Raw genomic sequence first — 27,186 nt, forward strand, 5'->3', positions numbered from 1 at the left:
AAGGTGTGCACAAGTCCTGTGGGATCCCTACCTGGTTCATTTTAATGAACGTGAGCTTGTCCACACTGGCTGTGGACAGGCGGCTGCGCATGTCTGTGATGACGCCCCCTGCTGTGCTAAACACACCTTTAGACAATACACTGGCTGCAGGGCAGGCCAGCACCTCCAAGGTGTAAAGGGCAAGCTCAGGCCATGTGCCCAATTTGGAGACCCAGAAGTTGAAGGGGGCAGACCCGTCATTCAGTACGTGTAGGCGTGTGCACTGTTCCACCATGTTGCTGAAATGCTGCCTCCTGCTAAGACGTTCCATATCAGCTGGTGGTGCTGGTTGTAGCGTGCTGACAAAGCTTTTCCACATTTAGGCCATGCTAACCCTCCCTTCTGAGGTGCTGGCAGTGCCCCAGCTGCGTTGACGACCTCTTCCTCCTCCTCTGCCTTCGCCTTGTGCTTCCACTGTGCCCCCGGTGTCAGGTGGGAATGCCACCAGCAGTGCGTCTACCAGCGTGTGCTTATACTCGCGCATCTTCCGATCAGTAACAGACGTTTTTACTAAATTTAGTTTGTCTGTCTGTCTGTCAGCAATGCAGAGCAGGGGTTTTTCACTGGCAAAAATGGATTAATCTCAACCATCATTGTAACAGACGAATTTTTGAAATTTAGGTCCCTGTCACCTATGCAGAGCAAGGGTTTGTATACGGCAAAAATGGTAAAATGTCACCCAAGAATGTAACAGACAATATTTAGAAATTTAGGTCCCTGTCTCCTATGCAGAGCAGGGGTTTATTCATGGCAAAAATGGTAAAATGTCACCTGACAATGTAGCAGACACTTTTGCACCCTGCTCCCTCTTTTGCTGTGCTGGTGCCTCTGTGCGACCACCACCTCTTCCTCCAAACTGCACACGTCACTCGCATGACCTTGATTCCATGTGGGGTCTAGTACCTCATCATCCTCCACATCATCTTCCACCCACTCTTTACCCCTGCCCTCCTTGTCAGTCTGCACACTGCAGAAAGCCACATCAGAGACGTGCTGCGGTGGTCTTCCAATGTCTCATCCTGAAACATAAGTGGTTGGGCATCGGTGTACACAATCTCTTCCACTTCTGGTGCAGGGCTATGTGGATGCCCACGGAAACCCTGCCAGCAGAATCATCAAAAAGCAGAAGAGACTGCTACATGACTTGGGGCTCAGACTGCTTGGCTGATTTGCCAAGGGGTGAGGTGAAAGACTGATGGACATGGACTGCAGGTGCCAACTCTAAGCTTTCAGCAAGAGACTGGGTGGAAGACAATGTGAAGGAACTGGAGGCACTGTCATCCCCCCAATCTACCATCGCCTGTACTTGTTCAGGCCTCACCATTCCTAGAGCAGCATTAGGTCCGACCAAATATCGCTGCAGGTTTTGTCGCCTACTCGCACCTGAGGAAGGTGTTTCACTTGGGTGTGTAGCTGGCACAGATCGACCATGTCCTCTCCCTGCAACAGGAGCTCCACCAACACCAGCAGCACCACCACCAGGGCCACGTCCCTTATTTGACACTCTCCTCATTCTTTGCGTTCACCCACCAAACTAACAGATGGTTTATGTCAGGCGACAATGTAACCGCCAATAGTCAACAATTAAGTTCACTAAGTAAGCCTGTGCCGGTGTCATAAAGAGAAAACATTTCTTAAGGTCACACAACAGTGTGACAGGCGAATTTACTGTATATTCCTGCGTATAAGACTACTTTCTAACACATGAAAATCTTCTCAAAAGTCGGGGGTCGTCTTATACGCCGGGTGTCGTCCCATATGCCGGTATACAGCGTGCTGAAACTTACTTCCTAGCTAGACTGGAGAAGCTGTCCTTCTCCAGCTTCAGGGACAGGCGCCCTCTAGCTGAGCCACCGTGTGCTGCATCCCGGCCAGCCGCTCCTGAAGCAGCCCCCTCTTCCTGCTCTCAGTGGTTTTCTCATGCCGGCAGTATCACATTGCGTACTACCGCTCAGATCGTCTTGAAGACAAGGAGTGCTGGGCAGGCAGGGAGAGCTGACCCACCCAATCCAAGCAGGCTTTGTATGCAGTGTGCACAGAAAATACCGGTACATCGCTTGCTGTGATTGGCTGGTTGTTGTATACTGGGTTGGATTGGCGATTCTGAGGGAAGGCGGGGGGGGAGCAGGAGCATCTGCACTTCAGCCAATTCTAATGTTGGCGTATCTCTAATGAAGTTTGGTGTGCATCTTATCTGTGGTGAAAAAACTGAGTCTATCTGGGGAGCAGATACATGTGGTGGTGAATACAGTACAACACCAGTATCTGTACCTGTACATACAGTACAGCACCAGTATCTGCATCGGTTAATACAGTATAGCACCAGTACATACAGTACAGTATACAAATGGCTAGCAGTCAAGACCCCATCATGGCTCTACCAGCAAGAAGAAAGAAATATGTTTCAAATTTAAAGTTGTAAACTTTGCCATGGAACATAATAACTGCGCTGCTGCAAGACAATATGGAGTAACAGAAAAGATGGTTTGCGACTGGAAAGCAAATTAAAAGCATTAAAGAGTATGCCAAGGGGTAAGTGTGCATTAAGGAGAGGCACCCCACATTGGCCAGAACTCGAAAAACATGTAGCAGACATGGTGAATGAGCATCGCCAAAACGGTTATGTAGTGACACAAAATAAAATACGTTTGTTGGCACTTCAGTGGCCAAATCTAACCCAGATCACAGCAACAGATTTAAGGCCACTGTATCCTGGTGTACTAGATTCTTGGAAAGGCAAAGTATGGTACTGAGGCAAAAGATGAAAATTGCACAACAATTACCTGCAGATCTTGATGCCAAAGTAAATGTTGTTGGAGGGGTAGTCTTATACGGCGAGTATAGCCCAAACCCTATATTTCAACTGGAAAAGTTGGGGGTCGTCTTATACGCCGGAATATACGGTAATACAAATACTTCACTGTCAAAAATGTTTTGAATTTGTCAAACACCAATGTAACAGCAGTATTTACTGGTTTTATTTGACTGTCAGATATGCAGCGCCGGTGTCAGAAAGAGGAAAAAAAAAAATCGCTTTAGGTCACACAAATATGTGACAGACTAATGTAATTGAATTATTTTTACTGGCAGGTATGCACTGCAGGCCGCAGGGGTACTTGACCGCCAAAAAAAAGGGAATGTGTCCCCCTAGAATCTAACAGTTGGATTTAATGAATAGATTTTCCCTGTCAGATATTAAGCACAGGGGTACTTCACAGAAAAAAATTTGAATATGTCCCCCCCCCCCCGGGCCCTGAAGTCACAGACAGATTACCTATATTATTTTCCCTTCCCGTGGCACATATGCGGTGCAGGTGTCCTTAAAAAATGCCTAGATGTCGCCCACTGAGCTACTAGAACAGGATTAAAGTAATGTCCATGGCACACATGCAGTTGCAAAAATGGTCGTCGATGCCGACCTAACAAATAGACTGATTAAAGGGAACCGGTCACCGGGATTTTGTGTATAGAGCTGAGGACATGGGTTGCTAGATGGCGGCTAGCACATCTGCAATACCCAAGCCCCATAGCTCTGTGTGCTTTTATTGTGTAAAAAAACACACGATTTGATACATATGCAAATTAACCTGAGATGAGTCCTGTCCCTGACTCCTCTCACGTACAGGACACATCTCAGGTTAGTTTGCATATGTATCAAATCGTTTTTTTTTTACAATAAAAGCACACAGAGCTATGGGGACTGGGTATTCGGCATCCAGCAACCCATGTCCTCAGCTCTATACACAAAATCCCGGTGATAGGTTCCCTTTAAAGCTCATTCCTCTGTGGCACTGGGCTCAGGGGTACAAAAATGTAGCATAGCACCCACAAAAATAATCGCTGTAGTTTGCAGATTTAACACCAAGAACACCAGAATTGTTTCCTATTCTCTCCCTCACAGCAGCAGCAGAATCCTCTCCCTCCACTAGTAATAGCAGAGTGACGTGCAGCGCTAGGTGACTCCAGCTTATATAGAGGCTGGGTCACATGCTGCACTGGCCAATCACAGCCATGCCATTAGTAGGCATGGCTGTGATGGCTTCAAAGGGCACAGAGTTAAACGCTTGCTGATTGGCTGCCCTTAAATCGCTAAACACTGAACTCAAACCCAAACTTTTACTGAAATGTTCGGGTCCAGGGTCAAAAAATCGTAAAGTTTGATACGAACCCGAACTTTACAGTTTGGGTTTGCTCAACCCTATTCACAACTGAACTGGTCCTTAAAAAAGTGAGTTTTGGAAATTTTCGAGAAAACATTTACATTTAAGAATCGCGCTCCGTGTGAGGGAGGGATTGTGCGGTCTGGACTACGGAAGCACCCGGCATTATTATGATTGATAATGCTGTGTGCCTCTGCCTGACTTTTCTGTATCACATTCATACTGACAGCTTTATGTCAGTATGATTCTGTAGAAGGTCAGGTAGAGGCACACAGCATTACCAATCATAATAGTGCAGGGTGCTTCAGTAGTCCAGACCGCACAATCCCTCCCTCACATGGAGCGCGATTCCTGAAAGGGACATGCTCGTGTGAAAGCTCTAAGCCTTCTAATGTCCTAAAAAAATAATAATGTTATTATCAAAATGATACAAGCATAAAACATACATGTGGCAAATGTAGAGCAATAACTATCACTATCTGCCTTAAAAGCAGAGAAATAGAAATTTCGAAAAATTGTTAATTTTTCTTAATTTTCTGTAAATTTTGGATTTTTTTTAAAATTAAATAAAGGAAAAACATACTGACTCAAATTTATCACTAACATATAGTACAATGAGTCAGGAGGAAACAACCCCAGAAAAGCTTGCATAAGTAAAAGCACCCAGAGTTTTCACCACATAAAAAGACACATCACATTTGCAAAAATAGGCCTGGGATTTAAGTGAAAAGTGGCTTGGTACTGAAAGGGTTAGTAGGAGTAGAAGCTGTAATTACACTGCACCGCCACTACAAACTAGACCGTGGGGCTCATGCACGATTTTCTTTCCGTGTCTGTTTTTTTTTTTTTTGCATACTGTATACGGAACCATTCACTCCGTGTGCATTCCGTGTCCTTATGTCCGCATGTCTGTTCTGCAAAAAAATAGAACATGTCCTATTATTGCCCACATAACGGACAAGGATAGGACTGTTCTATTCTGTGACACAAAATACGGAATGCACACGGACGTCATCTGCATTTTTTTGCGTGTGTTGACCGCAAAATACAAATGGTCCTGTGCATGAGGCCTTGTGCAGATAAACACTGAAGAAGATGCTGCGCTCACACGAGCACCTCAGCCTTCTCAAGCAGCTGATCAGTGGAGGTGCCCGCATCTCCTGCTGAAATTTGCAGTTGGAAGTAGTGGATGATGCATACAGATGTAGCAGCGGTTGCCATGTCAGCTGCAGTGCACTGATAGGAGATGCTCTGGAAATTAATTTTCAGATGAGCTGCGTCCTTGGAATATGGATGACACAGGGCAAAAGCGGACACACGGACCAAACATGGATCCTTCACGGACATCTTCAAGGATAAAAAAACTGACTAATTCTTTCACGGATATCAAATGGGCACGGAAAGATGAACGAGACCTCATGACCATTTACAATACTGACCATCTAAACAGTGTGGTCTTCATCAGCTTAATTTAGAGCTCACTGTGGCAAAACTGTAGCGTGGCCGCATGGCAACCATGGTCATACCCTAATAGTGAAACGGGACTACAATAATTTTATGTTTGTTTTTATTTGTGTGGCAATTTTGGGTTATTTCTTGTCCTCTCCATTCATATACATAGTTACCTTCCAAATTCCAGTCTTTATCTTCAGTCACAATAGTGACCTAAAAGCTTGTAACTGTAAGGATCATCTAGGCTCCTACAAGGCAATGGTCTTAGGAACAGGAAACCAGTAGACTTTTGTATTTAATGGAGGATTAATATAATATGGCAGAAAATTGGTACAAAAAAACAAAACAAAGCAAAGCAAGCAGTATTGTTGAGTTTGACTGTATCATTCGTATTGTATTTGGCCAGAAGGTGGCAGTATTTACCACAGCTTGTGAACACTTTCTGCTGTATACTTGAGGTAAAGAAATACCAAGTTCTCTGCTTTCTATATGTGACAAACTGCGATCTGTACGTTACTTTTATGCCTTTAATAAAGCATTTTTCTTCCCTTAATTTACAAAACAGAAGAGCAAATTGTGATTTTTGTGTGCATGTGAGTGGATAAGTCTAACATAAATTTGTCATTTCAGATTTCCAGAGACTCCAACTACACCTTCGGCTGTGGAACCGTAAATATGGTTTCCTTACTGTTAATTGGGGAGAAAGGAAATGATTGAATGGGGTTCATTAGGCTTGGGCTACACGATAAGGGCTCATGCACACGGCTGTACCATGTTTTGCGGTCTGCAAATTGCAGATCTGCAAAACACAGATACCAGCGGAATGGGACAGCTGGCCCCTAATAGAACAGCCTTATCTTTGTTCTGTTTTTTTTTTTTGTGGCCCCGTTGAATTGAATAGTTCCGCATACTGCAAAAAACAAAACAAAAAAACGGAATGGACGCAGAAAAAAAAAGACGTTTGTGTGCATGAGCCCTGACTCAAATTGTGTAGAAATCATGTTCACAAGGCAACTCCCTGTGGGAATAATTGTTACTATTGTGACTACGTGAGTTTTGATGTGCGTGCAGACTTGTAGGCTAGCTAGGGCTACACGGCGATAAAAAGGGAACAACTGTCGCACAACATTCTTGTCGCACCAATGTCGCACAACATTTTTTGTAATGATAGGTAATGGTGTAGCACTCTGACATGCGACATGCTGAGACTGGGACCCGACAGTCGCAAATAATCCATCCAAGTTGGATGACTATATATACAATAAATGTCACACAACATTGGTGAGACATGAATATCGCCGTGTAGCCCTAACCTTCTCCGTAGGGTACAGATGAACGTACATCACAATCGTGTTTTTACCATGGTTTGTCACCTTGTAGACCCAGCCTTAAAGGGGTTGTTCTGGATTACAAAAACATGGCTGCTTTATTCCAAAAACAGCACCACCCCTGTTCACGGGTTGTCTCTGGTATTGCAGCTCAGCTCCACTGACCTGAATATGACTGAGCAGTAATACCACAACCAACCTGTGCAAAGTAGGGGTGCTGCTTTTAGAAGAACACTGCCATGTTTTTCTAATCCTGGACAATCCCTTTAATTAACCATTGCTACATTTGTAGGTTGCTTTACTATCCATATCTGCTTTATAAGTTGCTGTTTTGAAACTTCTGTATTTTTTAAATGACCCGTTAACTCATACTCTCTGAACATCGAGGCGTGTTTGTTGCCCTGGTTCAGTATTAATGATTCAGGCAAAAAGTCTCGGCGGACCACCATTCTCAGGATACTACATGTAGGTCCTACCATTATTATCAGAGAGCTTTTTTAATTTAGTGTCTGAGATTATACCCCTTATAGCAATGTACAACACCTCTCAGGGACAACATGTGGCAGCACGCAAAGAGGCAGATTTATCAAAACTCCTGTAAAGGAAAACTGGCTTAGTTGCCCATAGCAACCAATCAGATTCCACCTTTTGTTTCCCAAAGGAGCTGTGAAAAATGAAAGGTGAAATCTGATTGGGCAACTAAGCCAGTTTTCCTTTACACCAGTTTTGATAAATCTGCCCAAAGTCCTTACCGCTTTAAAAACCAGTCTCATAGGGGCGCTATGTGCTAACATATAGAATCAGTGCACATTGAATTTCCATGTGCATTAGGCCTCAGTCAATTTTTTTGGGGAAAACTAAAGAACCGATTTTACCGGACTATTTCTAGAATTCACATAGTAATTAAAGGGGTATTCCTAATACTCCACAGCAATATACCATAAACATTGGTGGGTTCCATTTGCGGCAGCTAGCACCCATCTCATTAGGTGGGTTGGGTGTTGAGCGACTCCCATGTTGTATGCATAGGTGCAGCTCCCAGAGGTGGAACCTGCATCTGACATGTATAGCATATCCTCTGGACATGACATAAATGTCTAGGCTGGGAATACCACTTTACCTATTATTTTAGCTTGGCTACTATTATCAATTGACAAGGTAGACCTATAAGTATCCAGTGCCTACTGCATTTATATATACTGTATCGATATATGTATATATTGTTTTACAGCCAGAACCAGGTGATATATGTCCTACCCCGTAGTGACCGCCAAGCTCTGATTCTTCAGAATATCACGTCTTCATTTGATGAGATGGTAATGAGATTTATATCTTGCCTAAATTACTGAAAATACTTACATGGCCCATCCAAACTCTTTCATTCCAAGACTCAAACATCTTCCTGTTTCCTGGAATCACCCAGGCAATTTTGGTGACAGTATTTGATTCCGTTTTTAAGCACATGAGTGGATACAAAAGACAGAATAGGTATGTCTTTCCTTTATAGTTTTTACTCTTTTGGGATCCATCAATTACAATAGAATAATCCAGAGGCCTTGAAAAAGCGTCAGTAGATGAGAAACAGCCGTAGGCCGGTTGCCATCTTCCCCACTGCTGATTTCCCGACGCATCGTGCACTTTTTGTATTACAATAAATGAATTAAAAAGAAGATCGGTGAGTGCCGTGGACTATTCTGTTGTAATTGATGGACATTTGGGGTAATTTATCACACTGGTGTAAAGTAGAACTGGTTTAGTTGCCCATAGCAACCAATCAGATTCCACTTTTTGAAATGTAGAATCTGATTGGTTGCTATGGGTAACTAAGCCAGTTCTACTTTACACCAGTTTGATAAATGACCCCACTTGTTTTTACCTTGGTACCTCTGAGCACCACTGAGCGTTATAGCTCATTGACCCACTGGTAGGCCTGTGATGGCTAACTTCCGGCACTCCAGCTGTGGTAAAACTACAACTCCCAAGATGCACACCTGCTTGGCTGTTCTCAGAACTCCATAGAAATAAATGGAGCATGCTGGGAGTCTTATTTTCACCACCGCTGGAGTGCCGGAGGTTAGCCACCACTGGTATAGGCTCTCTTTTGGGATCCACTTCTGGCTTTGGCTAAAATTGCATGTGTGATTCCTGCCCTTTGGTTATTTGCAAGTCGTTCATTTAGATTTATGAAAACGGATGCAAAAGTAAAGCAGATGTGTTCTGCACAGTAACTAATCAAATCGAACCTGCACCGTGTCACTTGGTGTGATTTATTATGTTAATGCACAAAATGTTAACTAAATTACTCTATACAGGGCATGAATAGTGCTTTTCCAGAGGCACTTTTATGGGAGAGCAATCATAGCATTAATTTTTAGTGCTGATCAAGATAACACTACTGAGGTTTGCTTATGTCTACCTTAAAGGGGATCTGTCACCACAAAATGCAGTGCAGTCTGCTTGAAGCATGTTATAGAGCAGGAGGAGCTGAGCAGATTCATATATAGTTTTATGGGAAAAGATTCAGTAAAACTTGTAATTTATACATTTATATTTCTGCTGTTTCTGACTTCACTTGTACATGGGGGAGGTGCATCAATAGTTGAGAACATTCGCTGTCTAAGGGCTCATGCAGACAAACGTGTGCCGTCTGTGCCGTGCATTGAGGATCCGTCTGCACTACAAAAAAAATAGATAGATGGATGTCTTTGTTCAGCCTTACAAACTATGTTATTAGAGTTTTTTTTTTTTACTATTACACTGATTTTTGTCTTATAAACACTAAATATAAATACCGTACTATAGGGTCTCTCATAAATAATTGACTGATGAGCATCGGACTGATGGGACCCTCACAAATACTGAAAACAGGCATCTTATATTCCTTCATTAGCAAGAAAGAGGTGGTTGCTGTTATAGTTAGTGCTGATGCATACGACCGCGTGCCGGCCGTTCCGTGCATCGGAGACCGCAATTTGCGGTCCCCAATGCACGGCAACATATGTGCGGCTGCAGCAGACAGATTCAACTTGAATGAGTCCGTGATCTGTCCGCACCGCAAAGAAGTAGTGCATGCGGAGGCACATACAGTAAACCCACAGAAGCACAGTGTAGGGCTTACGATCCGAGCCTCCATTCTGCATCTCCTGGATCACAGACCCATTGAAGTGAATGGATGCACACGGCCGGTGCCCATTTATTGCGGACACACCGTATGTGGGCCGCAATACGGAAAAGACCGGCACACGGTCGCGTGCATGAGCCCCTAATGCGAGATACGGAAATAACTCAGCATTCTAAGAGTGGCCATATCTTTGCACCATACAGGGTACACAAAGCTTGGGCCCACATTTATTAAGAATTAAATAATTTCTATATAAATCCAACCTGCTAAGTTTATCAAAAGGTCACACATCCTTAGTAAATACTATGCATTTTGCCCAATTTAGCATAGCAACATCATGGATGATAAATGCATATGTTCCATTCTAATTTTAACTCTCGCCTGTCTATAATTTCCTTTTTACACATCATCTCCTTTATGAATGTGTCGCACTTCACACTTAATTGCAAATTACACACCTTTTGCTTGTCATTTTCCATTTTTGTCATGAATGCATAAAAAGGTAGTGAAACTGGCACCTTGCAGGCAGCGCTGGGGTCCTAGATTCGAATCTGACCAAGGAGAACATTTGCATGGAGTTTGTATGTTCTCCCTGTGTTTGCGTGGGTTTCCTCCCACACTCCAAAGACATACTGATAGGGACCTTACATTGGAATTCCCACTGGGGGACAGTGTGATGCTAATGTCTGTGAAGCGCTGCGGAATATAGTACTGCTATATAAGTTCATAAAATAAATAAAGAGTAATAACTTTGGTCCACAACATTACACTAGGTAAAATGTTTCAACTTTTTGATGCAAACACCAAGATAAATGTGAGCCACAGAGTGTGATGATGTGTGGTCCTGAGGTGGGTCTTGACTCCATATCTGAAGCCCCCAAAGTGTGTTATAGTCTATTTTGGGCCTGAAAGAATTTACTTGGGAGGTCTTAGGTCTCATATTAAAGGTGAATGATTAATATTTGTACATGTGGAACAAATTGTAGATTGTCCTCTGGAAGCCAGACTCACCTGAGCATATACAGAAGAATAAAGAAGTCCACTTCTATGTAAATGCTTCTGTGGTAGATGAGGTGAAGGCTAAGCTGAAGGAATCTGCCATTACATATACGTGAGTAAAACAAGGCTAATAGTATGTTGGAAATGATCTTTTCTAAGGCCTCCTGCACACTAACGTGTGCGCTCCGTGGTCGTATTGCGGACCGCATTTGCAGATCCGCAACACACGGGCGCCGTTCCGTGGGCATTACGCATCATGGAGTGCTTCCGTGGGGCTTCGTCCCGTACTTCCGTTCTGCAAAAAGATAGAACATGTCCTATCTTTTTGCCGGACGGGCAGACCGCGGACCCATTAAAGTGAACGGGTCCGCGATCCGATGCGGCTGCCCCACGGTCAGTGTTCGTGCATTGCGGCCCGCATTTTTCTGGCCGCAGCATGGCCACGGGGCACACACGTTCGTGTGCAGGAGGCCTAAGGCTCACATTTCACGTTTATTCTGATATCCCTCCTAATTGTATGTTCATCTCTTTTACTTAGTGTTTTGGTGGAGAATACCCAGAGCCTTATTGATCAGCAAACATACAATGACACTTCTGGTCAACGAAGCACCACTTCTTACTATGAACAGTATCATTCCCTAGATGATGTAAATCTTTTTCTTATTTTTAGTATTATTTATAGTAATTGTATGCTCCAAATAGTACAACAATATTCTCATTACATCACCATGTATGTGAATAAGGCTCTATTCACATCATGTTTTAAAACTTTTATTTTATAGGGCCCATTGACCCAATGTATGTTGTTGTGTCTTTTTTTTATACAGTATGTGGTTGAAGTTTGCATTGGCATTCCTTTCTATTCTACTGTATGAAATAACGTATACTATTCAATACAGAAGTATGTGTACCGAACATGTACCTAAATACCTAAGTACGATATCACTGTTCCAGATTATGTTAGTAACCATGATCATTGGTATGTTTTCCAATATGTCATGATCTAGATACTAAAAATATGAAATACAAATGTATTGTTCTCATCCACAACTTTTATGGCATATCAACGGGATATGAATACTCTTTAGGATCCATTCACATAATGGCAAAAAATATATATTATATATATATATATATATATATATATATATATATATATATATATTAAAAAGCAGATGAATTTCATTGGCTTTTGTTTAAATCCCAATCATTGAATTCCCCTCAGTATATGCTGTATTATGCCCTCCTTAGTGCCCCCAGTATCTATAATAGCCCCCATAGTGCTCCCTGTATATTCTCATAGTGCCCTCTGTAGTGGCCATAATAATGCCCTCACACCCCGTTAGTAGCAACAAATCGGGCCCATTGATTTTAATGGAGTCCATTTGGCCATTAAAAAAACAGCCATGTGAATAACCTTATAGACTTTAATTGGTTCTAAGAACAGCCGTTACAAAAATGGCCATCACGCGTACTTTTTTTAATGTGTGAATTAGCTCTTAATATGAGCTATATTGATTCAACAAAGTCATTTTCAATCTATATTTACTTATTAGATATACTTCTGGATGGAACAAATGGTGGAGTCATATCCTGATATGCTGGAGAAAATTAACATTGGAAATTCATTTGAAAAGCGGCCTCTCTACGTTCTGAAGGTAAAGTTACAATACGTGAAGAACCCCACCATTATCTTTTAAAAATTTGGTCTGGGTTTCTGGAGCCAGGGAAACCATACATATAATTTGACAGCAGCTGGTGACACAGAGGTATCTTCTTTGTTCAGTCTCGTAATTTAGTGTGCGGCGTTTGATCATTAAAGAGTGACCAGTTTAAGGAGACTCCATGGGTTAGCAATACAGATGAGCAAATAGATCCAGCATAAATTATTTTTGTTCCGCATTTTCCAAAGGTTTTAGATTTCAATAAATCTGAAACTTTTGAAACTTGTCCCACATGGATTACTCAACATGGCGGCCGCTAGAGAAGAAGGATCACATTACCTCAAGGGGTGGCTCGGTGGGCTCCCCCATAATGCAGACTTCCAGGCATCCCCCCCTCTAGCATGGCCAATCAGGAAATGCTGATGCAGGGATAGAAGAGAGAGGACGCCTGACAGAGCGAGATAGTTTTGTGTCAGTTAGTGTGTTCCATAGTGAGAAGAAGATAATAGCTTTTCAATAAAATGATAGAGATTTATTACCAGGACATGCTCTGTACCCAGCTCGCCAGAGTTTTCACCAAGCAGACACCTGCCGACCACATGAGCTCTCTCTCCACTTCCCGCTGAGTCACTGCTCCACTGCCTCTGCCAGCGCTACCACTACAACATGTAGCAGAAGCAGCAGCTGAACATATTGGAATAGAGATGTGCAGCTGTGTAGGGGTTGTAGCCACAAATTTGCTAAAATATTAGACATCATGTTTTTTCCACCTTTGATTGTTTCTTAGATGACGGGGAAAGAGAAGAAAGCAACAAACGCAATATGGATTGACTGTGGTATACACGCCAGGGAGTGGATTTCTCCAGCATTCTGCTTGTGGTTTGTTGGACATGTGAGCATCGGCCAGCATCTGCTAAGATATCTTATTACATGATCAGTAACAGTGTATTACTAGAAGTAAACATAAAGCATTATAATAGTGGACTTTATGTCAAATCACATTTTTATATACACCATATACAAGGTGTACCTTACACAGGTGCAATAAGCTTCACATAAGGCCTCTTTCACACTACAGTATGTCCATTTCAGTGTTTTGCAGTCCATTTTTCACGGATCCGTTGTTCCGTTTTTTGCTTCCGTTGTGGTTCCGTTTCCGTTCCGTTGTTCCGTTCCGTTTTTCCGTATGGCATATACAGTATACAGTAATTACATAGAAAAAATTGGGCTGGGCATAACATTTTCAATTGATGGTTCCGCAAAAAACGGAACGGATACGGAAGACATACGGATGCATTTCCGTATTTGTTCCGTTTTTTTTGCGGACCCATTGACTTGAATGGAGCCACGGACTGTGATTTGCGGCCAAATATAGGACATGTTCTATCTTTTCAACGGAACGGAAAAATGGAAATACGGAAACGGAATGCATACGGAACACATTCCGTTTTTTTGCGGAACCATTCAAATGAATGGTTCCTTATACGGACCGTATACGGAACGCAAAAAACGGACCGCAAAACGGAAAAAAAAAACGGTAGTGTGAAAGAGGCCTTACATTGTAAATTGAAAATTCAATTTGATTTGATATTAGCATAAAGTTAAATGAGTCATTTGACAGGGATGCAAATTCCCTGCAAAGACATACGGGGAGATTGATCAAACTGGTGTAAAAGAAAACTGGCCTAGTTGCCCATAGCAACCAATCAGATTCCACCCTTCATTTTCCCTGAAATATGAAAGGTGAAATCTGACTGGTTGCTCTTGGCAAATAAGCCAGTTTCCTTTATACCAGTTTTGATAAATCTTCCCTATAGAGTTAAATGGCTTATCCAAGACTAAACTTTTTTAACAGACCTCTTTGAGTGGCTGGACCTGCAGTGGGGTTCAAGCTTAACTGGTCCCCACTGCTAGATTCTGGCTGCATTGCTCCACAGCTGCCCCCCACAGGTCTCTGGGAATCAACAGCGGCAGAGATGGGGGCTTGAGTGGCCCCCTGAGCATCGGCCCACCGGGAAATTTCCCTGTAAGGTCTATGGCCAAACCGCCCCTGCCCTCAGTACAGGCTCGGACGGGCCCACAGGGGTACAGGGGAATTTACTTTTCCAAATCTTACCCTTATATCAGAGATGAGCAAAGTTTAGAAAATTTGAATTCGCCAGCTTTACCAAATTTCGACAAGAAATTTGATTTGTTATGAATTAATTTGTCACTAATCGCTTTTCATTATATGGTGCGGGCACAATGATCATACTGCCCCTGTCATTTAACCCCTCGGATGCTGCATTCAACGCTGATTGCGGCATCTGAGGCTCATGTTCAGGTGCTCAGGGGGTTAATCCCGGGTTAAATAAAAATTATACTCACTTCATCCACTTGATTTTTCGGAGAGGCCGTCCACTCCTGTCTTGATTGAAGAAAACCCGCCAAAGGAACTGCTGCGAGCATGAAGACGTCACCACATGATCATTTGGTGACATCACGACATCACCGTGCGCAGCCAGCATGATCACGCGGTGACTTCTTCACACTCGCCGCAGGTCCTTTGGCGGGTTTTCTTCAATCAAGACAGAAGTGGACGGTCTCTCCACGATCAAGTGGATGAAGTGAGTATAACTTTTTTTATTTTCAGCCAACATTTTAGTAAAAATTTATTTGTTACCATGAATCGCGAGGAAATTCAGGTTCATGGCAAATCAAATTTTTCCTCAACTCGGATTGAATTCCACTTCGGATGCTTCGATTCGCTCAGCAATACCTTATAATAAATAGTTCTAATAATAAATAGTAATAATACATAGTTATCTAACATTGCACTCTGTTGCTTACTGTCTAGGCTGTCGGATTCTATGGTGCAGACGAGTATATGACAAATCTATTGAAATATATTGACTTCTACATCTTACCAGTCATGAATGTAGATGGATATGACTATACATGGACCTCAGTAAGTATGCAATTTCTACAGCACTTATTACAAGTAGTGGTTTATAGCTCCTTCAGCTATATCAAGTCACTCAGGTCCAGAAGTGATGTATCATGCCCACATCATCGCACTACACCACATCCAATGTTCTTTTTGTGGAATGCTGTATAAAATCTATGACAAAAGTTCTGCTTTTGACTAATTGCTCCACCGAACATTGTCTGAAAATTCTTGAGCAGTCAACAAATCATTTTATGCAAGCGTGGGACTAAAAATGACGCTCTTGTAGGTTAGAAGGTGCGTTTGCCTTGCAACTGCTGTAGGGGTCATCAAGCAAGTGAAGCCTGCAGTTCATTATAATTGCCTAGGTTTTTCCTGGGGTTTTTCTATAATTTTTATGCATTTTTTTATTTTTTGGTTTTTATTTTTTACACCTAGGAAAACGTAAATTGAAAGTAAAAATAATTTTGTTCAATTTTTTTTCATTAGCATAAAGGGCAAATAAAATACACTTTTAAATTGTGCTCCTTTCTGTTATAATCATTTAGTTCACTGTGGGTGGGTCTTGTAGCTGTCTGTGAGGCTTGTAGTATTCTTTTATGACTTTTATTATTTAAATTTTATTTTATTTAGTCTTTTTTTTTTTTTTTTGCACCTTGTGCCCTACATGAGGTCATAGAAGACTTTATGTTCTATTATTTCTTATGTTTCCAGTAACTGGGGCTGATCGTGTAGATTGCAAGCCCTCACGGGCAGGGCCCTCTCTCCTTCTGTACCAGTTTGTAATCCGTCTTGTGTATGATTAGTGCAATTGTCTGTATTATGTATGTATACCTCTTCTCATATGTACAGCGCTATGGAATGCATGGCGCTTTAATAATAAATAATAATAATATTTTAGCCCCCAGTTACTGGCAGGATACAGCCTCCTGGGATGCAGTACAGAGCTGATCTGGGTCTGCTACAATCCAGCAGCGTGTGCATTTACCCTGGGCCTGGCAATTACACGATCACTGGGACCGAAGCATGAAGCAGCATGGCCACTTCCTGATCTGCATACACAGTGCTCATTGAGCACTTTGTATACAGCAATGGAGAAGGCAGGAATGGTAATAAACTGTGTCTGCCTTCTCAATGGGGAACATATCTATCACTGACAACACCTTAAGTTGCCATCTCTACAAGACCTTCCGAAACATCCACATAGAGATAGATGCGGACCACCCGGATATTTAAAAGCTATGTACACCTTTGGGGGTATTTTTTATTTATTTATTATTGCATTGTTCTTATTTGAGGTGAAAAAGATTTTTTTATTTGGTCTCTATAAAAAATATGGAGTCCTTTTTTCTGTACAGAGCTGACATGCTCTAGAAGCACCCTTTGGATTATCTGTTTTTCAGACCAGGAGCAGAGAGACTCCTTATCTTTGCTCTCTGGCATTATAAACACTCCTTCTAGCTCAGCTCTTATCTTACTGATATGAATGTGGCTTAAATAAGTGTTTATGACCTCTTAGTCGTTTAGAGATAAGGTTTATTAGTGAAAGTACCAGTCACACAGCTAGAAAAACAGTTAACCCTTTGTGACAGAACAGCTCAATACTTTTAATAAGGGCCAATTGAAAAATTATTATTAGCCAAAAATGAGTAACATGCAATCATAAAAAATAAAAAAAATTGCCTCCGAAGGTGTACATAGCCTTTAAAGTCTATGTACTATAGCAGGTATGCTCAACCTGCGGCCATCTAGCTGTAGAAAACTATAACTCCTATAATTCCCGGACAGCCTACAGCTATCAGCCTACAAAAGGGCATGGTGGGAGTTGTAGTTTTACAACAGCTGGAGGGCCGCAGGTTGAGCATCCCTGTACTATAGCATAACCATAAAAAAAAAAATGGCAAGGATTCACTAAAGTGTCTGTAGCAAAAATCTGTCTAAAAGTGGCGCAAATTGGCACAATTTGGTGCATCTAGGGTTTCTACAGTTTCCTGACATCACCTGACAAAGGGTTAGGACTTAGCTGAATGGGTCAGGCCTAAGATGCCCAAAATTGCACAATTCTAGCATAAAAAGCAGTAAGCAAACCAATAGCTGGTATAGAGTCAGAGAAAAGTGTCTATCCCTTCCCCAGATTAATCATCCAGCCTAAGCCCTGTGAAAAAACTGGTGCAGGTCTATAGGATTAGTAAATCTGGGCCAATGTGTTCCAGGTAAGAACTCTAAATTTCTATTTTGTATCTTAAAAGTAATGTTGAGCGAATTGAGTTTCGGATCATAGATCCAAAGTCAATTCACTCATAACATCGTTTGCATGCAGTACAGAGATTCGTCTCTGTACAGCATTCAAATGTATGGGCTCCGGCGAGAGAAATTAATTAGTCTTGCCGGACTTCGGTGAATAACTTTGGACTTCGATTTTAGAACTTGAAAACCATTTTAAAACTTCGATCCGAAGTTGGTTTCGGTACCAAGGTCCCAGCCGGTACCGAAGCCGAATTCTGATTCCTTGGTTTTCAAGTTTAAAAATCAAATGCCGAAGTTATTCACCGAAGTCTCTCGAGGCGATACATTTTAAGGGCTCATGCGCACAAACGTATTTTCTTTCCGTGTCCGTTCCATTTTTTTTTTGCAGCCCGTATGTGGAACCATTCAATTCAATGGGTCCGGAAAAAAAACTGAATTGACTCTGTGTGCATTGCGTTTACTTATGTCCACAATTGATCTGCAAAAGAAAAGAATGCAACATGGATGTCACACAAATGTCATCCGTTTTTTGCTCGATTATCTAAACAATACTTAAAGGGGTTGTCCGGGATCAGAGCTGAACCGAGACATACCCATACTTTCACCCCATGCTCCGATGCACTCCCTTGCCCTGTGCTGGATAACGCAGGGCAAGAGCTCTTTTATTTACAATAACACACTGCCGGGTGGAGGCTTCCACCCAGCAGTGTGTTCGGTGACGTCACCGGCTCTGATGGGCGGGCTTTAGCTCTGCCCTAGCCGTTTTACAGGCTAGGGCAGCGCTAAAGCCCGCCCATCAGTGCCAGTGACGTCACCGAGCTCACTACTGCACAGAAGCCTCTGCCTGGCAGCCCCATGGAGGGCCCGGTACATCACCGGATCTCCAAAAAATACCTTTGCCCTGCGCGATTTAGCACAGGGCAAAGGAGAGCATCGGAGCATGAATTGCTCCTATGCTCAAGTCAGGGGGGCTGCCTTGGTGAAAATGGGAATATGTCCGGGTTCAGTTTTGAACCCGGTCAATCCCTTTAAAGGCTATGGACACCTGACCTGCCACTGGGGTGATGGTTAACTTATTCCCGCCGTTGGATCCGGTCTCAAAGGCTGCAATGGTGACTTGCTCCCCTTGCGTCACGCGTGACATCACATGTGACGCAGGGGGATCAGGTTACCTCTGTGGCCTGTGATTGGCTGCAGAGGTCACATGTGCCACCGTCAACAGATGTTTTCCTCGGCGCACGTGAGAGTGGAACTGCCTGCCCAAGAGGCCAAGAAACCGCATCCAGCGGTGGGGATCAGGTGAACATCACCCCCCACCCTGGGTCGGGCAGGTCTGGGCCACTCTTTTAGTGTTGGATAACCCCTTTAAATGAGTGTTTATGAGTGGTAAGGAAAGTAGAGATAAGACTACAGAAGGAACAAGAACAGCTTTCTAATGGATTTCAGTCAGAATGAGAAAGAACAGTTTGTAGAATCAGTGAAAACCAGGAAGCTACAGAGGACAAACTTGAAATTTTTAAAGGTGTATTCCCATCTGAGACAATGGGGGCATATCGCTAGGCTTTCCCCGGGTCCAGCCACCACCAAGCGCTCTCCCCATAGAAGTGAATGGGAGCGCACCGCTCTTATGCGACCACCGCTCCCAAACATTTCTATGGGGCCGATGGAAATAGCCGAGCCAACGCTCAGCTATTTTGGGCAGCCTTGGGATTTTGCCAGGTGCATTTATGAGATAGGTGTAGTAGTTGTGATGAATATTTTTCAGTACTCTTAAATTAGAAATACTAGACGGTTTAAACATTTTCCTTCTGAAATGTTCAGGTTTGACTGGTATGAGCTATTTAGCATACTTTTCATAGAGCATTGCCAGAAGAATTAATTATCCATACACCACAATACCTCTTCAATGAAGAACAGTACCTCCCCAGAAATGTTAAAATAAAATCCAAGAACAGGTATTAGCGTCTTGTAGTATTAGCAACATTTATATCCATGTAATTAAATACAAAACATAAGAGATTTTCTAATATGTAACTATACAATATATTTTATGCTATTTAACTATAACAGAATAGAATGTGGAGGAAGAATCGATCTACGCAGCCAAACAATAACTGCTATGGGACTGACCTTAATAGGAACTTTGATGCTGGGTGGTGTGGTAAGTTATTTTTTCCTCTTATGATATAATTAATAGAAAATAAATTGTACAATATTACCAGGGTATTAGTGGTTACTTTTGTTGTTTCAACCTCCTAACAGTCCCATTAAAATTGGAAAAACCCTACCAGAAATGTCACTTTTTTATTGCAGATTTTTATGTGTGTCTGCAGTAAATCTTGTTGGTGCCCCTTAGTGACATAATACATTTTAGACTTAAGGACCAATATTTCCCCCCTTTATGTTCTAGCAGTCATAACATTTAAATTTTTTCTGCTATATTTTTATTTATTTTGCAGGATTAGTTGTAGTTTTTTTTTTAGGAACCATTCTGGAGTATAAATAGTGGATTAAATAACTTATTTTATTTTTAGGGGGAAAGATAAAAACACAGCACAGGAAAGGAGAATTGACTAACCCTTACACTTGCCCTATCAAGCTATAGGCCCTTCCTAGCAAAACGGAATGGCCGCCCCATTTTGCTAGGCAAGGCCTATAGCTTGATAGGGCAAGTGTGAAGGTGAGTCAATTCTCCTTTCCTTGTCCTGTCCAGCCTCTTTGTTAATTGCTTTTTAAGGGCACAAATTAGGTGATTTTTAATGCTCATCAGTAAAGGTTACGTTTTACACTGGTGAAGGTACTCTGTGATTACATTATAATTAAGTTATACTAGTGACTACCCGACATCTCATGTCTATATCTATCAGAACTGTGAAACATTTTTGATCTTTTTGATAATATCCACAAGGAATATCTTAAATCCTGGTGGAAAACACAATCTCTTAATAATTACATAAAAAATTATATTGTTTCAAAGGGGTTAGGTATTTATATTCGTCCAGCTATGAGGGTGTCCACTCCTGAATTTGTCAATAAGTGGAAAGCCACAGAGAGTTCCATACAATTTATGAGAGAAGACAGCTTACATTAATCCCCAACAGACCAATATAGGGTTTAATATTGAAACCTCTATATCTGAAGCAGGTAGCCTAGACCTCCACACCCCTAAATCACAATATACTAGGAGTGTAAGAGGCGGTTACAGAATATGTGGTCATGTCAAAGGGGGTAGGAGGTACCAAAAGGGAGATAGGAAAAGAAACAGCAACATTTTCCCTAGTATCCCTACATCCAACTATACTAATCAAGAGACATGGAGACACCAATACACCAGACCATCTTTACTAGGGAAGTCCACATTGGGAGGTTCCAATTTATCTTTTTGTTCCTCTACCTCCTCTTTTTCTCACAATGCCTCAAACCTGTCATCACCCTCTACTTTTTTAGGGCAAAGTCTACAACCGAACTCTTACACCCTACAATAACGGACACAAATCCAAAGCGAAAAAATAAAAATTTGGGTTATGACCCCTCATTGATTTTGATGCTATTGGGTACTACACTAACAGACTCTGAACTAAAAATGATATCTAAAGGACAATCGTTTGTACCTACCACTAGGTTTAAAGCTCTGGACCCGCAGGGCAAAGGCATCTTCTGAAGTTCTGGTGACATACCGGGCTCTCCATAGGGCTGCCAGGCATAAAATGTTCACACAAACAAACAGTAAAAAATGTTTAGAATTCGGAATAGAACTCGAGGATCTTTAGGGTGTAGGGGATCTTGCCAAGTTGATCGAAGAAAATTATATAGAGAGAGGCAAGGGACCATTTTCCACTCTGAGGAATAAAAATTGAAAGATGCCACCTAAAGGGTCAGATCATCACATGGATCTATTTTTAAACTCAGTAATTAGAGATCCGGAACATTTGGATCAATGTGTTGATACCCCACATCATCCTAAAAATTACTCTACCAGTGAGATGGCAGGTCTAAAAAATCTCAATGAAAAAAAGGATTATTATTATTAATAATTATTTAAGGATTATATATTATTAAATCATCAGATAAGGGGGGGGGGGGGGATCATGATATTGAACTGTAAACATCCTTTCGGATAATAAAAAGTTATGAACTATTGGTGCGGAATCCTATCACTCAGTATCAACTGCAACTGTCGATTCTACTAAAGGAAGCGTTAGACAATCATTGGCTAGATCGGAATAAGTATGAATTTCTATTCCCCCAACATCCAAAAATTGCTACCTTTTATGGACTTCCTAAGTCCATAAGGAGTCACATCCCCTAAAAGGGAGGCCAATTGTCTCCAGGGTTGGAAATCTGACTCAAAATGCTGGTATCTACATAGATAGAATTCTACGTCCCTTTGTCCTATCCCTTACTTCGTACATACGAGATACGATGGATCTGCTCAATAAGCTCGAGGGTATAGTGGTTGAGGCTGAGGTGTGGCTGGCCTTGATTGATGTTGAAGCCCTCTATACATCCATCCCACACCAAATGGGATTGAGGGCTACCAAGTATTTCCTTAATACCAATAGCAATCACTATCAGGGCCATAATAGTTTTGTTCTACTTTTGCTAGAATTCATCTGGACTCATAACTATTTTGTATTCAACTCTAAGTACTACCACCAGCTCAGGGGCACCGCTATGGGGAGTCCTTTTGCCCCAACTTATGCTAACTTGCTTCTGGGCTGGTGGGAGGATACAATAGTTTTTTCTGACCAATATGCCAACTGGGTCTCGCATATTTTATTGTGGGTACGCTATATCGACAATATTTTTATACTGTGGTCAGGTGAGAAATGAAAATTTCAGTTATTTGTCGAGGCACCTAATCAGAACAAAATTGGGTTATTTTTTACTTATGAGATACAGAAAGATTTTATTGCTTTTCTAGATATTCAATTCACTGCAAAGAATGCACCAAAATTATACGCAACTGACAATACTAGCCAATTCCGAAAGGCCGATGTTAAAAGCTGAGAACTTTGCCAATATCTTCCAGTCAGGAACATATCGGAGCCCCTCATGCACCATGGGGTGTCTCAGCATGCATGGGGTCCTACCACTAAACTGCCCGTGGTGTGTGAACAGGGTCTGAACAAACTCACAGCCAGACTCTCACATGCCTCCATAGTGGTATCACTAATGCACTGTGAGGTAAACTAAAGCTGTGAGCCGCACCCACAGCAGACCATGTGACACAGAAGCTACCAGGTGCAAAAGAACGTTACCAACAAAATAAAGTGGCACATTCCATACACATAAGAAAGAAAAAAAATTCGCTGAAAAAAGTGGCCTAAACGGGTGAAAATGCTCCAAACCCAGACACTGTAGCTTGTCTATAACCGGGGGAGCAATTCCTCTGCATGCAGTCCGCAGACAACGGCAATCCCCAGCAAAATGCGTACAATGGAGGATGCCGGGGCGGACCGCATGCACCACAAGGACATCTTACACAAAATAATACAATGTGCAGATGAAAAAATATACTAACAAAAATCACTGCAAAAAATGCACCAAAATGATACACAACTGACAATACTAGCTAATTACTCAGGCCGATGTTAAAAGCTGAGAACTTCGCCAATATCCTCCTTTTCTAGATATTCGGCTATGGATAAAGATAATATGATTCAGACATCCCTACATTATAAAGATACCTCCACTAACAGTTTTTTGCCATGGGGGAGTTTTCATCCTGTTCCATTAAAGAAGGGGATCCCAAAAGGGACAGTTCCTTAGAATACGGAGTAACTGTACAAGGGATGAGGATTTTGAGAAAGAGGGTACCATTCTGTATCAGAGATTTCAAGAAAAAGGTTACCCGAGAAAAATGTTAAATCAGGCATGGGAATTTGCACGGAAATGCGATAGAACTAAGTTATTAACCCCCAAAAGCAGGCAACAAGATGTCACAACCAGACAGCTGAGAAGCTCTGCCAGAAGCCTTTCAGAACCTCCTCCTTGAGTTTTCTTTGTTTTGAATTTCAGTTCCTCATCTCGTTAGCCTCTCTCAGCTGTCATGTAGTTGGACTGATTGCATCCCTTTAAATTCCTCCCCATAATGCATTAGTGTGCGGCTTATACAACTTCCTGGAGTGTGTGTGCATGCTGATCCTATTTTACAGACTTCTACAAGATAAGTGCTGTACATTTATTTGTGATTTTCTGTTTGCTGGATCTCAGGTGACCCTGACTCCCTCCGTGTCTAGTGTAGGGAGCCGGTGGTCGTGTCCCCTCACTATTGTAGGGTGTTCAGGTGGTATATAGTCGAGGTACGTGGATATGCGATCATCCACCATTGGGATTTTTGCATAGGCTGAGCAAGCAGGGAGAGTGCCAGGTCTTATGCAGGTGTCTCCCTTTTGTTCCTTAGTTTTGGATCCAGTGAGTCATATATTCATTTTGCATTGTCTTGTTTCCTGTACACCTTCCATGACACAAGAGTATAAAACTATACGTATTATTGGAACTTTTGATTCATTGGCACAGGAAGTGAGAAATGTACTGTCACGGACAGTGTACAGGAAACAAGACAAAGCAACATGCATATATGACTGAGTGGATCCAAAGCTAAGGAACCAAAAGGGAGACCCCTGCACAAGACCTGAGACTTTCCCTGGCTGCTCAGCCTATGCAAAGATCCCAGAGGTGGATGGTTGCATATCCACGTACCTCGACTATATAACCCCTGAACACCCTACAATAGTGAGGGGACACGACCGCCGGCTCCCTACACCAGACACGGAGGGAGTCAGGGTCACCTGGGATAAACAGATAAATGTTCAGCACTTGTAGCAGACTGGAAAACAAGATCAGCATGCACACACACTCCAGGAAGTAGTATAAGTCGCCCAGTAAGGCACCATGGGGAGGAATTTAAAGGGAAGCAATCAGTCCAACTAGATGACAGCTGAGAGAGGCTAACGAGATGAGGAACTGAACAGCACAACAAAGAGAACTCAAGGAGGAGGTTCTGAAAGGCTTCTGTCAGAGCTTCTCAGCTGTCTGGTTGTGACAGTACCCCTCCCTCTACGAGTGGACCCTGGACACTCAGAGCCCACCTTCTCAGGATGGGACCTATGGAAAGCCCTGATGAGATGAGAGGCCTTAATGTCCGTCACTGGGACCCACATCCTCTCCTCAGGACCATAACCCTCCCAATGAACAAGGTACTGAAGAGAACCGCGGACGAGACGAGAATCCACAATCCTAGAGACCTGAAATTCAAGATTCCCATCAACCATAATCGGAGGAGGAGGCAAAGGCGAGGGTACAATGGGTTGAACATAAGGTTTCAATAAGGACTTATGAAAAACATTATGGATCTTCCAAGTCTGAGGAAGATCAAGACGGTAGGCAACAGGATTGATGACAGACAGGATTTTGTAAGGTCCAATAAACCTAGGACCCAACTTCCAGGAGGGAACCTTCAATTTGATATTCTTGGTAGACAACCACACCAGATCACCAACATTCAGGTCCGGACCAAGCACACGTCTCTTATCTGCCACACGCTTATATCTCTCACTCATGATCTTTAGATTATCCTGAATCTTTTGCAAATTAGATGACAAAGACAAGGAGAATCTGTCCTCATCAGGTAAACCAGAAGACCCCTCTCCCGAGAAAGTCCCAAACTGCGGATGTAACCCATATGCACCAAAAAATGGTGCCTTATCAGAGGACTCCTAACGACGGTTATTTAAAGCAAACTCAGCAAGGGACAGAAAAGAACACCAATCCTCTTGATTCTCCACCACAAAACAGCGCAGATATGTCTCCAGATTCTGATTGACGCGCTCTGTCTGGCCATTCGACTGCGGGTGGAAATCAGAAGAGAATGACAACCGAACCCCCAAGCGAGAACAGAAAGCCTTCCAGAATCTGGAAACAAACTGCGTGCCCCTATCAGAGACTATGTCTGAAGGAATACCGTGCAATTTGACAATGTGATCAATAAATGCCTGCGCCAGCGTCTTAGCATTGGGCAAACCAGGAAAAGGGATGAAATGCACCATTTTGCTAAAACGGTCCACCACCACCAGAATCACAGTCTTCCCCGAGGAACGAGGCAGGTCCGTTATAAAGTCCATGGACAGATGTGTCCAAGGACGGGAAGGAATGGATAAGGGAAGGAGAGGACCTGATAGCCGTGAATGAGGGACTTTGGCACGAGCGCAAGTCTCGCAGGCTGCCACAAAACCCTGAACCGACTTACGAAGCGCAGGCCACCAGAATCTCCGAGCGATGAGATCCAGTGTGGCTCTTGCCCCCGGGTGCCCAGCAAGGACCGTATCGTGGTGTTCCTTAAAAATCTTGTGTCTTAAATCGAGAGGCACAAAAAACCTCCCAGGAGGACAAAGATCAGGAGCCTCTGACTGGGCTGCCTGCACCTCTGCCTCCAATTCAGGACAAAGAGCAGAGACCACCACACCTTCAGCCAAAATGGGACCCGGGTCTTCAAAATTCCCGCCTCCCGGAAAACAACGTGACAGGGCATCTGCCTTCACATTCTTAACTCCAGGGCGGAACGTGACAACAAAATTAAACCTAGAAAAGAACAAAGACCATCTGGCCTGTCTCGGGTTCAGACGCTTGGCTGATTCCAAGTAGGCCAGATTTTTATGGTCAGTAAATACGGTAATAGGGTGTCTGGCTCCCTCTAGCCAATGGGGCCATTCCTCAAAAGCCAACTTGATGGCCAACAATTCCCACATCCAACTAGATGACAGCTGAGAGAGGCTAACGAGATGAGGAACTGAACAGCACAACAAAGAGAACTCAAGGAGGAGGTTCTGAAAGGCCTCTGTCAGAGCTTCTCAGCTGTCTGGTTGTGACATGTACTTGGTAAATATTGGTCACTCCTAAAAAACCGATCCGGATATTTCTGGATTTATTCCAGATTTTCCAGCAATTATGTGGTCGCAATTTAAGAGATACCTTGGCTTACAGTCACTTTGAAATGGTTAAAAAAAAGACATGGCTGACCAATAGACAGACTGGTACCTTTCATTGCGGCCACTGTAAAGCTTGCCAATTTATTGATAGAGGGTCTCAATTCTCAGATTCTGGTGGACACAGGGTATACTATACCAGCTCTTTTGCTAATTGCAATATTGAGGGTGTAATATATCTATGTAAATGCACCTGCAATTTGATGTATGCAGGTGAAACAGGCTGCGCATTTAATTGATGTATGTAGGTGAAACAGGCTGCG

At 42.7% G+C, this 27,186-nt stretch overlaps 1 protein-coding gene across 1 annotated transcript in view; it reads left to right on the forward strand.

Annotated features, from left to right (window-relative positions):
- Positions 1-27,186, forward strand: part of CPB2 (carboxypeptidase B2) — a 75,796-nt gene that overhangs the window by 24,826 nt on the left and 23,784 nt on the right. The window contains exons 2-9 of the mRNA XM_044288051.1: positions 6,282-6,320; positions 8,211-8,295; positions 11,087-11,211; positions 11,638-11,746; positions 12,656-12,757; positions 13,551-13,655; positions 15,600-15,710; positions 20,007-20,097. Coding sequence (XP_044143986.1) covers positions 6,282-6,320; positions 8,211-8,295; positions 11,087-11,211; positions 11,638-11,746; positions 12,656-12,757; positions 13,551-13,655; positions 15,600-15,710; positions 20,007-20,097 — 767 coding nt within the window. The remainder of the gene's footprint in view (positions 1-6,281; positions 6,321-8,210; positions 8,296-11,086; positions 11,212-11,637; positions 11,747-12,655; positions 12,758-13,550; positions 13,656-15,599; positions 15,711-20,006; positions 20,098-27,186) is intronic.

Source organism: Bufo gargarizans, chromosome 3 (assembly GCF_014858855.1).
Source record: "Bufo gargarizans isolate SCDJY-AF-19 chromosome 3, ASM1485885v1, whole genome shotgun sequence".
In the NCBI taxonomy this organism is placed as follows: domain Eukaryota; kingdom Metazoa; phylum Chordata; class Amphibia; order Anura; family Bufonidae; genus Bufo; species Bufo gargarizans.